The sequence below is a fragment of the Pimephales promelas genome, chromosome 21, assembly GCF_988280905.1.
Source record: "Pimephales promelas chromosome 21, fPimPro1.hap1.1, whole genome shotgun sequence".
In the NCBI taxonomy this organism is placed as follows: Eukaryota; Metazoa; Chordata; class Actinopteri; order Cypriniformes; family Leuciscidae; genus Pimephales; species Pimephales promelas.
In genome coordinates, this window is record NC_142789.1 from 5,925,066 (window position 1) to 5,938,010 (window position 12,945).

The following is a 12,945-nucleotide window of genomic DNA, read 5'->3' on the forward strand; positions in this document are numbered from 1 at the left end:
GTTGCAAACCTGGGTTCCTATGCTTCTGTAAAGCTCAATATTGTATATACAGTAGCAGGGTGCAGACTTTTTCTCGCAGATTATTTTGCCAAGGAATAACATAATGGTAACTGTGACTTATTTCACAATTGTGAGTTTCTTGGAATTATGACTTGCAGTATATCTGGCGACTAGACCCTGCATATGTGTAGATGTTCTTTTGATTTTTTGTGTTCACATGAAAGTCCCATAATGTGGATAAAAGAAATGTCTCAAATGAAAATAATAATGATTATCAGTTTAACCATCATTGTGCTGCCCTACTTGTTGTGTGAAGGGCTTTTAAATCCCTTCATTGCATTGAAATAATCAATTTCCAGATGTCTTGTGACGCTTGTTTGTGTGCATCTACAGACCACAATGAACATAGTCAGGGAAGTGAGTTGCAATCTCAGTCACAAACTCAATGCTGGCAGACTGTGGCAAAGCATTGATGGTAATCAATGTTTCTTGAGCAGCAAATTAGTATATTAGAATGATTCCTAAAGGACCATGTGAAACTGAAGACTGGAGTAATGATGCTGAAAACTCAGCTTTTATCACAGGAATAAATTAGCCTGGGTTTCCCCTTGCTGCAGGACGATTTTATTCACGCTGCTAGGCAGCCTGGACACCATGAACCAAATTTTTCCCTGAAATAGGGAAACAATCACAGAGTGGGGAGAGAGCACAGGCGCATTTGATAGACATTCGTAGCATCCAATAATACGGCTTTGGGCATTCGTGAACCACGCCTCAAATACAAGAAAATGAACATATGGTTTCCAGACCACGTCTCATTTTAAATGACACGTGGTCTGGCGTTAGCCAGTATAAGAATAAATGACACTTTACACTATTATTACGAAAACAACAGCTATTCTAATTTGGAATAATATATCACGTTTTGTACTGTATTTCCGATCAAATGAATGCAGCTTTCAAAAACATGAACACAAAATAAGGGCATAATAGTAGAAATGCAAGATCATTTTAAGAATACGGCAGCTATTGCTTGCTGATAAAGGCTTCCATATCATTGAAACATAATCCTGCATGTCAAACTCTTTAGTCAATCTGAATACACAGGCCAGAATAGCCAAAACATCCACCATTATATTCACAGGATGAAGCATTTAAAACAAAGGCCAAATTCTGAATGGCAAAAATAGTACACTTTTCCGCATCAAGCTCAATATGTGCATTCTTTGTATGTTCAAAAAGGGTGGAAAAACAAGGACAATTGAATCTTAGGAACAAATGGAAACACCCAGTTGGATAAACTCCACACTCATGCAAGTCTGGAGAATCATGACTGTTAATGAAAGGGGAGGGATTATCGTTAATTAGCCAAAATCGGTAGAGTACAAAAAAACAAAGGGCAGCATCTCAACAGTGTGACTAGCTGTTGGACAATGGCAGGGAGTTGGTGTGTTGCTCAGACTCTGGCACTTTGTGTTTGGTTCTGTGCGTTCTGTCATGCTGTTCCAAAGTGGAGTAATCTGCACCAAAGTCCTCAAGCTCTGATGTTCCAGCAAACTGACCCGAGGATTCAACAGCAAGCTAGTCAGCAGTTTCCTCAGTCAGTTCAAGCTAGTCAACAGTTCCCTCTGTCAGTTCAACGGCAAGCTAGTCAACAGTTTTCTAAGCCGGTTCAACAGCAAACTAGTCAGCGGTTTCTTCAGTCTGTTCAACAGCAAGCTAGTCAACAGTTTCCTCAGTCAGTTCAATGGCAAGCTAATCAACAGTATCCTAAGCCAGTTCAACAGCAAGCTAGACAACAGTTTTCTAAGCCAGTTCAACAGCAAGCTAATCAACAGTTTTCTAAGCCAGTTCAACAGCAAGCTAGTCAACATTTTTCTAAGCCAGTTCAACAGCAAGCTAGTCAACAGTTCCCTCAGTCTGTTCAACAGCAAGCTAGTCAACAGTTTTCTCAATCTTTTCAACAGACTAGTCAACAGTTCCCGGTGTCTGTTCAACAGCAAGCTAGTCAACAGTTCCCTCAGTCTGTTCAACAGCAAGCTAGTCAACAGTTTCCTCAGTCAATTCAAGCTAGTCAACCGTTTCCTCAGCAGTTTCAGCCGAAACAGCCAGTTGGAAAGGCAGAGCCCATTGACAAATGTGCTGTAGCTGATTATGAGCAGATCCAGTGTGGACCACCTGGTATCAGTGGTGCTGAGTGTGCAGCTATTAATTGCTGCTTTAACGGACAGCAGTGTTACTATGGGAAGGCCGGTAAGAGTGTTGAGTCAATGTAAAGGTGTTTCTTGTTAAACCGATCCTCATCAATAACCAGCTCTTGTACCTTGTTCCAGTGACTGTCCAGTGTATAAGAGATGGTCAGTTTGTGGTTGTGGTGGCTAGAGATGTCACGCTGCCTCGTTTGAGCCTGGATTCAGTCCGTCTCCTGGGTGGAGATGATCCAGCTTGCAGTCCTGTGGGATCCACACCTTTCTTTGCTATATACCAGTTCCCTGTCACTGCGTGCGGCACGAGCATGATGGTGAGTAGCTGCTTGTGGTTTTGTTCTGCATGGCTTAAAGTGGACTGGATGCCAACAGTGTTGCTATTTGCAGGAGGACAGTGGATATGTGGTGTATGAAAACAGAATGACCTCCTCGTATGAAGTGGGTATCGGACCACTTGGTTCCATCACAAGGGACAGCCATTTTGAGTGAGTGATGTACAGTATGCTTCAGCAGGTTTGTTAATCGTTGACAAATGCTACAAGCTCACTGTTTGTTTTCCAGGCTTCTCTTCCAGTGTAGGTACTCTGGTACTTCTGTGGAAGCTCTGGTTGTGGAGGTCAACACTGTTCCTCCACCTCCACCAGTAGCTGCTCCTGGACCCCTCAGGGTGGAGCTTAGGCTAGCAAATGGTCAGTGTGTCACCAAAGGCTGTGCAGAAGGTAAGTATTTGACCCAAGTGTGTGCCTAAAGCTTTTCCAAAGCTCCAGGTTGCAGTGGTTTCTGGTTAAATGCTGTTCTTTCTCAGGGGATGAGGCGTACACTTCCTACTACAGTGATGCTGATTATCCTGTTACAAAAGTCCTGCGGGAGCCTGTGTATGTTGAGGTGCACGTTATGGAGAGGACCGACCCCAACATTGTCCTGATGCTGGGACATTGCTGGGCGACGTCAACCCCCAGTCCACTCAGTCTACCCCAATGGGACCTTCTGGTTGATGGGTGCGTAAGGCCAGTCTTTGTCCATCTAGTGTGCTGTAAGGCGTTTCTGATTCCCTCTTTTCCTTTCAGTTGCCCTTACCAGGATGATCGTTACCTGACCTCATTGGTTCCAGTGACTGGATCGTCTGGTCTTCAGTTCCCAACCCACTACAAGCGCTTTATTGTGAAGATGTTCACATTTGTTGATCCATCGTCACTGGCTCCTCTGCAGGAAACCGTATGCTCCGCAGCCTTACCTCAACCCTTAATATTAGTGCTTTTTATAGTGAATTCTATGGCTAAACCTTTTCTCCCTCTGTTAGATCTTCATCCACTGTAGTACAGCAGTGTGCCATCCCTCTTCTGGCTCCTGTGAGCAAAGCTGCACTAGGAAAAGTGAGTGCTCGCTGTAAACCGACTTGGGAACCGTGGGAATTTGGTTTTTAAGTGCTCCTCATGCTTCTACCACTTCTTCTCTTTCAGGAAGGGACACTCCCATCAAGACCATCTCTAGTGGGCAAACTGTGGTGTCTAGTGGAGAAGTTAACCTGGTCATGTCAATTTAGATTTAATAAATTGGTGTTGATGTTCAATGAGTTGGCTCTTGCGTGACTGTTCTTGGTTTTATTTACTGGGCCACACAACTAAAGTTCCATTTGTGCTTTAGCAAGGTTGTTCATTCTGATTGGTGCTTGATTTGAACTAAACAAGCCAATCTTCTGCCCAAGCCATTTCACTGAACTTCTAGGCAAGCTCCAGTTGCAAACCTGGGTTCCTATGCTTCTGTAAAGCTCAATATTGTATATACAGTAGCAGGGTGCAGACTTTTTCTCGCAGATTATTTTGCCAAGGAATAACATAATGGTAATTGTGACTTATTTCACAATTGTGAGTTTCTTGGAATTATGACTTGCAGTATATCTGGTGACTAGACCCTGCATATGTGTAGATGTTCTTTTGATTTTTTGTGTTCACATGAAAGTCCCATAGTGTGGATAAAAGAAATGTCTCAAATGAAAATAATAATGATTATCAGTTTAACCATCATTGTGCTGCCCTACTTGTTGTGTGAAGGGCTTTTAAATCCCTTCATTGCATTGAAATAATCAATTTCCAGATGTCTTGTGACGCTTGTTCGTGTGCATCTACAGACCACAATGAACATAGTCAGGGAAGTGAGTTGCAATCTCAGTCACAAACTCAATGCTGGCAGACTGTGGCAAAGCATTGATGGTAATCAATGTTTCTTGAGCAGCAAATTAGTATATTAGAATGATTCCTAAAGGACCATGTGAAACTGAAGACTGGAGTAATGATGCTGAAAACTCAGCTTTTATCACAGGAATAAATTAGCCTGGGTTTCCCCATGCTGCCTTGCTGCAGGACGATTTTATTCACGCTGCCAGGCAGCCTGGACACCAAGAACCAAATTTTTCTCTGAAATAGGGAAACAATCACAGAATTGGGAGGGAGCACAGGCGCATTTGATAGACATTCGTAGCACCCAATAATACGGCTTTGGGCATTCGTGAACCACGCCTCAATTACGAGAAAATGAACATATGGTTTCCAGACCACGTCTCATTCTAAATGATACGTGGTCTGGCGTTAGCCAGTATAAGAATAAATGACACTTTACACTATTATTACGAAAACAACAGCTATTCTAATTTGGAATAATATTTCACGTTTTGTACTGTATTTTCGATCAAATGAATGCAGCTTTCAAAAACATGAACACAATATAAGGGCATAAGAGTAGAAATGCAAGATCATTTTAAGAATACGGCAGCTATTGCTTGCTGATAAAGGCTTCCATATCATTGAAACATAATCCTGCATGTCAAACTCTTTAGTCAATCTGAATACACAGGCCAGAATAGCCAAAACATCCACCATTATATTCGCAGGATGAAGCATTTAAAACAAAGGCCGAATTCTGAATGGCAAAAATAGTACACTTTTCCGCATCAAGCTCAATATGTGCATTCTTTGTATGTTCAAAAAGGGTGGAAAAACAAGGACAATTGAATCTTAGGAACAAATGGAAACACCCAGTTGGATAAACTCCACACTTATGCAAGTCTGGAGAATCATGACTGTTAATGAAAGGGGAGGGATTATCGTTAATTAGCCAAAATCGGTAGAGTACAAAAAAACAAAGGGCAGCATCTCAACAGTGTGACTAGCTGTTGGACAATGGCAGGGAGTTGGTGTGTTGCTCAGACTCTGGCACTTTGTGTTTGGTTCTGTGTGGTCTGTCATGCTGTTCCAAAGTGGAGTAATCTGCACCAAAGTCCTCAAGCTCTGATGTTCCAGCAAACTGACCCGAGGATTCCACAGCAAGCTAGTCAGCAGTTTCCTCAGTCAGTTCAAGCTAGTCAACAGTTCCCTCTGTCAGTTCAACGGCAAGCTAGTCAACAGTTTTCTAAGCCGGTTCAACAGCAAACTAGTCAGCGGTTTCTTCAGTCTGTTCAACAGCAAGCTAGTCAACAGTTTCCCCAGTCAGTTCAATGGCAAGCTAATCAACAGTATCCTGAGCCAGTTCAACAGCAAGCTAGACAACAGTTTTCTAAGCCAGTTCAACAGCAAGCTAATCAACAGTTTTCTAAGCCAGTTCAACAGCAAGCTAGTCAACATTTTTCTAAGCCAGTTCAACAGCAAGCTAGTCAACAGTTCCCTCAGTCTGTTCAACAGCAAGCTAGTCAACAGTTTTCTCAATCTTTTCAACAGACTAGTCAACAGTTCCCGGTGTCTGTTCAACAGCAAGCTAGTCAACAGTTCCCTCAGTCTGTTCAACAGCAAGCTAGTCAACAGTTTCCTCAGTCAATTCAAGCTAGTCAACCGTTTCCTCAGGAGTTTCAGCCGAAACAGCCAGTTGGAAAGGCAGAGCCCATTGACAAATGTGCTGTAGCTGATTATGAGCAGATCCAGTGTGGACCACCTGGTATCAGTGGTGCTGAGTGTGCAGCTATTAATTGCTGCTTTAACGGACAGCAGTGTTACTATGGGAAGGCCGGTAAGAGTGTTGAGTCAATGTAAAGGTGTTTCTTGTTAAACCGATCCTCATCAATAACCAGCTCTTGTTCCAGTGACTGTCCAGTGTATAAGAGATGGTCAGTTTGTGGTTGTGGTGGCTAGAGATGTCACGCTGCCTCGTTTGAGCCTGGATTCAGTCCGTCTCCTGGGTGGAGATCCAGCTTGCAGTCCTGTGGGATCCACACCTTTCTTTGCTATATACCAGTTCCCTGTCACTGCGTGCGGCACGAGCATGATGGTGAGTAGCTGCTTGTGGTTTTGTTCTGCATGGCTTAAAGTGGACTGGATGCCAACAGTGTTGCTATTTGCAGGAGGACAGTGGATATGTGGTGTATGAAAACAGAATGACCTCCTCGTATGAAGTGGGTATCGGACCACTTGGTTCCATCACAAGGGACAGCCATTTTGAGTGGGTGATGTACAGTATGCTTCAGCAGGTTTGTTAATCCTTGACAAATGCTACAAGCTCACTGTTTGTTTTCCAGGCTTCTCTTCCAGTGTAGGTACTCTGGTACTTCTGTGGAAGCTCTGGTTGTGGAGGTCAACACTGTTCCTCCACCTCCACCAGTAGCTGCTCCTGGACCCCTCAGGGTGGAGCTTAGGCTAGCAAATGGTCAGTGTGTCACCAAAGGCTGTGCAGAAGGTAAGTATTTGACCCAAGTGTGTGCCTAAAGCTTTTCCAAAGCTCCAGGTTGCAGTGGTTTCTGGTTAAACGCTGTTCTTCCTCAGGGGATGAGGCGTACACTTCCTACTACAGTGATGCTGATTATCCTGTTACAAAAGTCCTGCGGGAGCCTTTGTATGTTGAGGTGCACGTTATGGAGAGGACCGACCACAACATTGTCCTGATGCTGGGACATTGCTGGGCGACGTCAACCCCCAGTCCACTCAGTCTACCCCAATGGGACCTTCTGGTTGATGGGTGAGTAAGGCCAGTCTTTGTCCATCTAGTGTGCTGTAAGGTGTTTCTGATTCCCTCTTTTCCTTTCAGATGCCCTTACCAGGATGATCGTTACCTGACCTCATTGGTTCCAGTGACTGGATCGTCTGGTCTTCAGTTCCCAACCCACTACAAGCGCTTTATTGTGAAGATGTTCACATTTGTTGATCCATCGTCACTGGCTCCTCTGCAGGAAACCGTATGCTCCGCAGCCTTACCTCAACCCTTAATATTAGTGCTTTTTATAGTGAATTCTATGGCTAAACCTTTTCTCCCTCTGTTAGATCTTCATCCACTGTAGTACAGCAGTGTGCCATCCCTCTTCTGGCTCCTGTGAGCAAAGCTGCACTAGGAAAAGTGAGTGCTCGCTGTAAACTGACTTGGGAACCGTGGGAATTTGGTTTTTAAGTGCTCCTCATGCTTCTACCACTTCTTCTCTTTCAGGAAGGGACACTCCCATCAAGACCATCTCTAGTGGGGAAACTGTGGTGTCTAGTGGAGAAGTTAACCTGGTCATGTCAATTTAGATTTAATAAATTGGTCTTGATGTTCAATGAGTTGGCTCTTGCGTGACTGTTCTTGGTTTTATTTACTGGGCCACACAACTAAAGTTCCATTTGTGCTTTAGCAAGGTTGTTCATTCTGATTGGTGCTTGATTTGACCTAAACAAGCCAAACTTCTGCCCAAGCCATTTCTCTGAACTTCTAGGCAAGCTCCAGTTGCAAACCTGGGTTCCTATGCTTCTGTAAAGCTCAATATTGTATATACAGTAGCAGGGTGCAGACTTTTTCTCGCAGATTATTTTGCCAAGGAATAACATAATGGTAATTGTGACTTATTTCACAATTGTGAGTTTCTTGGAATTATGACTTGCAGTATATCTGGCGACTAGACCCTGCATATGTGTAGATGTTCTTTTGATTTTTTGTGTTCACATGAAAGTCCCATAATGTGGATAAAAGAAATGTCTCAAATGAAAATAATAATGATTATCAGTTTAACCATCATTGTGCTGCCCTACTTGTTGTGTGAAGGGCTTTTAAATCCCTTCATTGCATTGAAATAATCAATTTCCAGATGTCTTGTGACGCTTGTTCGTGTGCATCTACAGACCACAATGAACATAGTCAGGGAAGTGAGTTGCAATCTCAGTCACAAACTCAATGCTGGCAGACTGTGGCAAAGCATTGATGGTAATCAATGTTTCTTGAGCAGCAAATTAGTATATTAGAATGATTCCTAAAGGACCATGTGAAACTGAAGACTGGAGTAATGATGCTGAAAACTCAGCTTTTATCACAGGAATAAATTAGCCTGGGTTTCCCCATGCTGCCTTGCTGCAGGACGATTTAATTCACGCTGCCAGGCAGCCTGGACACCAAGAACCAAATTTTTCTCTGAAATAGGGAAACAATCACAGAATTGGGAGGGAGCACAGGCGCATTTGATAGACATTCGTAGCACCCAATAATACGGCTTTGGGCATTCGTGAACCACGCCTCAATTACGAGAAAATGAACATATGGTTTCCAGACCACGTCTCATTCTAAATGATACGTGGTCTGGCGTTAGCCAGTATAAGAATAAATGACACTTTACACTATTATTACGAAAACAACAGCTATTCTAATTTGGAATAATATTTCACGTTTTGTACTGTATTTTCGATCAAATGAATGCAGCTTTCAAAAACATGAACACAATATAAGGGCATAATAGTAGAAATGCAAGATCATTTTAAGAATACGGCAGCTATTGCTTGCTGATAAAGGCTTCCATATCATTGAAACATAATCCTGCATGTCAAACTCTTTAGTCAATCTGAATACACAGGCCAGAATAGCCAAAACATCCACCATTATATTCGCAGGATGAAGCATTTAAAACAAAGGCCGAATTCTGAATGGCAAAAATAGTACACTTTTCCGCATCAAGCTCAATATGTGCATTCTTTGTATGTTCAAAAAGGGTGGAAAAACAAGGACAATTGAATCTTAGGAACAAATGGAAACACCCAGTTGGATAAACTCCACACTTATGCAAGTCTGGAGAATCATGACTGTTAATGAAAGGGGAGGGATTATCGTTAATTAGCCAAAATCGGTAGAGTACAAAAAAACAAAGGGCAGCATCTCAACAGTGTGACTAGCTGTTGGACAATGGCAGGGAGTTGGTGTGTTGCTCAGACTCTGGCACTTTGTGTTTGGTTCTGTGTGGTCTGTCATGCTGTTCCAAAGTGGAGTAATCTGCACCAAAGTCCTCAAGCTCTGATGTTCCAGCAAACTGACCCGAGGATTCCACAGCAAGCTAGTCAGCAGTTTCCTCAGTCAGTTCAAGCTAGTCAACAGTTCCCTCTGTCAGTTCAACGGCAAGCTAGTCAACAGTTTTCTAAGCCGGTTCAACAGCAAACTAGTCAGCGGTTTCTTCAGTCTGTTCAACAGCAAGCTAGTCAACAGTTTCCCCAGTCAGTTCAATGGCAAGCTAATCAACAGTATCCTGAGCCAGTTCAACAGCAAGCTAGACAACAGTTTTCTAAGCCAGTTCAACAGCAAGCTAATCAACAGTTTTCTAAGCCAGTTCAACAGCAAGCTAGTCAACATTTTTCTAAGCCAGTTCAACAGCAAGCTAGTCAACAGTTCCCTCAGTCTGTTCAACAGCAAGCTAGTCAACAGTTTTCTCAATCTTTTCAACAGACTAGTCAACAGTTCCCGGTGTCTGTTCAACAGCAAGCTAGTCAACAGTTCCCTCAGTCTGTTCAACAGCAAGCTAGTCAACAGTTTCCTCAGTCAATTCAAGCTAGTCAACCGTTTCCTCAGGAGTTTCAGCCGAAACAGCCAGTTGGAAAGGCAGAGCCCATTGACAAATGTGCTGTAGCTGATTATGAGCAGATCCAGTGTGGACCACCTGGTATCAGTGGTGCTGAGTGTGCAGCTATTAATTGCTGCTTTAACGGACAGCAGTGTTACTATGGGAAGGCCGGTAAGAGTGTTGAGTCAATGTAAAGGTGTTTCTTGTTAAACCGATCCTCATCAATAACCAGCTCTTGTTCCAGTGACTGTCCAGTGTATAAGAGATGGTCAGTTTGTGGTTGTGGTGGCTAGAGATGTCACGCTGCCTCGTTTGAGCCTGGATTCAGTCCATCTCCTGGGTGGAGATCCAGCTTGCAGTCCTGTGGGATCCACACCTTTCTTTGCTATATACCAGTTCCCTGTCACTGCGTGCGGCACGAGCATGATGGTGAGTAGCTGCTTGTGGTTTTGTTCTGCATGGCTTAAAGTGGACTGGATGCCAACAGTGTTGCTATTTGCAGGAGGACAGTGGATATGTGGTGTATGAAAACAGAATGACCTCCTCGTATGAAGTGGGTATCGGACCACTTGGTTCCATCACAAGGGACAGCCATTTTGAGTGGGTGATGTACAGTATGCTTCAGCAGGTTTGTTAATCCTTGACAAATGCTACAAGCTCACTGTTTGTTTTCCAGGCTTCTCTTCCAGTGTAGGTACTCTGGTACTTCTGTGGAAGCTCTGGTTGTGGAGGTCAACACTGTTCCTCCACCTCCACCAGTAGCTGCTCCTGGACCCCTCAGGGTGGAGCTTAGACTAGCAAATGGTCAGTGTGTCACCAAAGGCTGTGCAGAAGGTAAGTATTTGACCCAAGTGTGTGCCTAAAGCTTTTCCAAAGCTCCAGGTTGCAGTGGTTTCTGGTTAAACGCTGTTCTTCCTCAGGGGATGAGGCGTACACTTCCTACTACAGTGATGCTGATTATCCTGTTACAAAAGTCCTGCGGGAGCCTGTGTATGTTGAGGTGCACGTTATGGAGAGGACCGACCCCAACATTGTCCTGATGCTGGGACATTGCTGGGCGACGTCAACCCCCAGTCCACTCAGTCTACCCCAATGGGACCTTCTGGTTGATGGGTGAGTAAGGCCAGTCTTTGTCCATCTAGTGTGCTGTAAGGCGTTTCTGATTCCCTCTTTTCCTTTCAGATGCCCTTACCAGGATGATCGTTACCTGACCTCATTGGTTCCAGTGACTGGATCGTCTGGTCTTCAGTTCCCAACCCACTACAAGCGCTTTATTGTGAAGATGTTCACATTTGTTGATCCATCGTCACTGGCTCCTCTGCAGGAAACCGTATGCTCCGCAGCCTTACCTCAACCCTTAATATTAGTGCTTTTTATAGTGAATTCTATGGCTAAACCTTTTCTCCCTCTGTTAGATCTTCATCCACTGTAGTACAGCAGTGTGCCATCCCTCTTCTGGCTCCTGTGAGCAAAGCTGCACTAGGAAAAGTGAGTGCTCGCTGTAAACTGACTTGGGAACCGTGGGAATTTGGTTTTTAAGTGCTCCTCATGCTTCTACCACTTCTTCTCTTTCAGGAAGGGACACTCCCATCAAGACCATCTCTAGTGGGGAAACTGTGGTGTCTAGTGGAGAAGTTAACCTGGTCATGTCAATTTAGATTTAATAAATTGGTGTTGATGTTCAATGAGTTGGCTCTTGCGTGACTGTTCTTGGTTTTATTTACTGGGCCACACAACTAAAGTTCCATTTGTGCTTTAGCAAGGTTGTTCATTCTGATTGGTGCTTGATTTGACCTAAACAAGCCAAACTTCTGCCCAAGCCATTTCTCTGAACTTCTAGGCAAGCTCCAGTTGCAAACCTGGGTTCCTATGCTTCTGTAAAGCTCAATATTGTATATACAGTAGCAGGGTGCAGACTTTTTCTCGCAGATTATTTTGCCAAGGAATAACATAATGGTAATTGTGACTTATTTCACAATTGTGAGTTTCTTGGAATTATGACTTGCAGTATATCTGGCGACTAGACCCTGCATATGTGTAGATGTTCTTTTGATTTTTTGTGTTCACATGAAAGTCCCATAATGTGGATAAAAGAAATGTCTCAAATGAAAATAATAATGATTATCAGTTTAACCGTCATTGTGCTGCCCTACTTGTTGTGTGAAGGGCTTTTAAATCCCTTCATTGCATTGAAATAATCAATTTCCAGATGTCTTGTGACGCTTGTTTGTGTGCATCTACAGACCACAATGAACATAGTCAGGGAAGTGAGTTGCAATCTCAGTCACAAACTCAATGCTGGCAGACTGTGGCAAAGCATTGATGGTAATCAATGTTTCTTGAGCAGCAAATTAGTATATTAGAATGATTCCTAAAGGACCATGTGAAACTGAAGACTGGAGTAATGATGCTGAAAACTCAGCTTTTATCACAGGAATAAATTAGCCTGGGTTTCCCCTTGCTGCAGGACGATTTTATTCACGCTGCTAGGCAGCCTGGACACCATGAACCAAATTTTTCCCTGAAATAGGGAAACAATCACAGAGTGGGGAGAGAGCACAGGCGCATTTGATAGACATTCGTAGCACCCAATAATACGGCTTTGGGCATTCGTGAACCACGCCTCAAATACAAGAAAATGAACATATGGTTTCCAGACCACGTCTCATTTTAAATGACACGTGGTCTGGCGTTAGCCAGTATAAGAATAAATGACACTTTACACTATTATTACGAAAACAACAGCTATTCTAATTTGGAATAATATATCACGTTTTGTACTGTATTTCCGATCAAATGAATGCAGCTTTCAAAAACATGAACACAAAATAAGGGCATAATAGTAGAAATGCAAGATCATTTTAAGAATACGGCAGCTATTGCTTGCTGATAAAGGCTTCCATATCATTGAAACATAATCCTGCATGTCAAACTCTTTAGTCAATCTGAATACACAGGCCAGAATAGCCAAAA

The 12,945-nt window shown here is 43.3% G+C and overlaps 5 protein-coding genes across 5 annotated transcripts in view; 4 read left to right on the forward strand and 1 right to left on the reverse strand.

The window, feature by feature from the left end:
• Window positions 1-12,945, reverse strand: part of LOC120476379 (apolipoprotein B-100-like) — a 126,294-nt gene that overhangs the window by 22,300 nt on the left and 91,049 nt on the right. The window lies entirely within an intron of this gene.
• On the forward strand, window positions 1,401-3,780 carry LOC120476385 (zona pellucida sperm-binding protein 4-like). The gene is made up of 8 exons (XM_089124914.1): window positions 1,401-2,253; window positions 2,334-2,521; window positions 2,595-2,692; window positions 2,769-2,926; window positions 3,013-3,205; window positions 3,275-3,422; window positions 3,508-3,580; window positions 3,668-3,780. Exons 1-8 carry the CDS (start codon window positions 1,434-1,436, stop codon window positions 3,748-3,750), a joined length of 1,761 nt encoding a protein of 586 aa, XP_088981040.1. The 5' UTR covers window positions 1,401-1,433; the 3' UTR covers window positions 3,751-3,780.
• Window positions 5,376-6,241, forward strand: LOC148970075 (uncharacterized). The gene has a single exon (XM_089125194.1). It carries the CDS (start codon window positions 5,384-5,386, stop codon window positions 6,224-6,226), a length of 843 nt encoding a protein of 280 aa, XP_088981320.1. The 5' UTR covers window positions 5,376-5,383; the 3' UTR covers window positions 6,227-6,241.
• On the forward strand, window positions 6,456-7,464 carry LOC148970076 (zona pellucida sperm-binding protein 4-like). Its single transcript, XM_089125337.1, has 5 exons — window positions 6,456-6,461; window positions 6,535-6,641; window positions 6,709-6,866; window positions 6,953-7,145; window positions 7,215-7,464. The coding sequence occupies exons 1-5, from the start codon at window positions 6,456-6,458 to the stop codon at window positions 7,462-7,464; spliced, it is 714 nt and encodes a 237-aa protein (XP_088981463.1).
• Window positions 9,316-10,181, forward strand: LOC148970077 (uncharacterized). Its single transcript, XM_089125157.1, has one exon. The coding sequence runs from the start codon at window positions 9,324-9,326 to the stop codon at window positions 10,164-10,166; it is 843 nt and encodes a 280-aa protein (XP_088981283.1). The 5' UTR covers window positions 9,316-9,323; the 3' UTR covers window positions 10,167-10,181.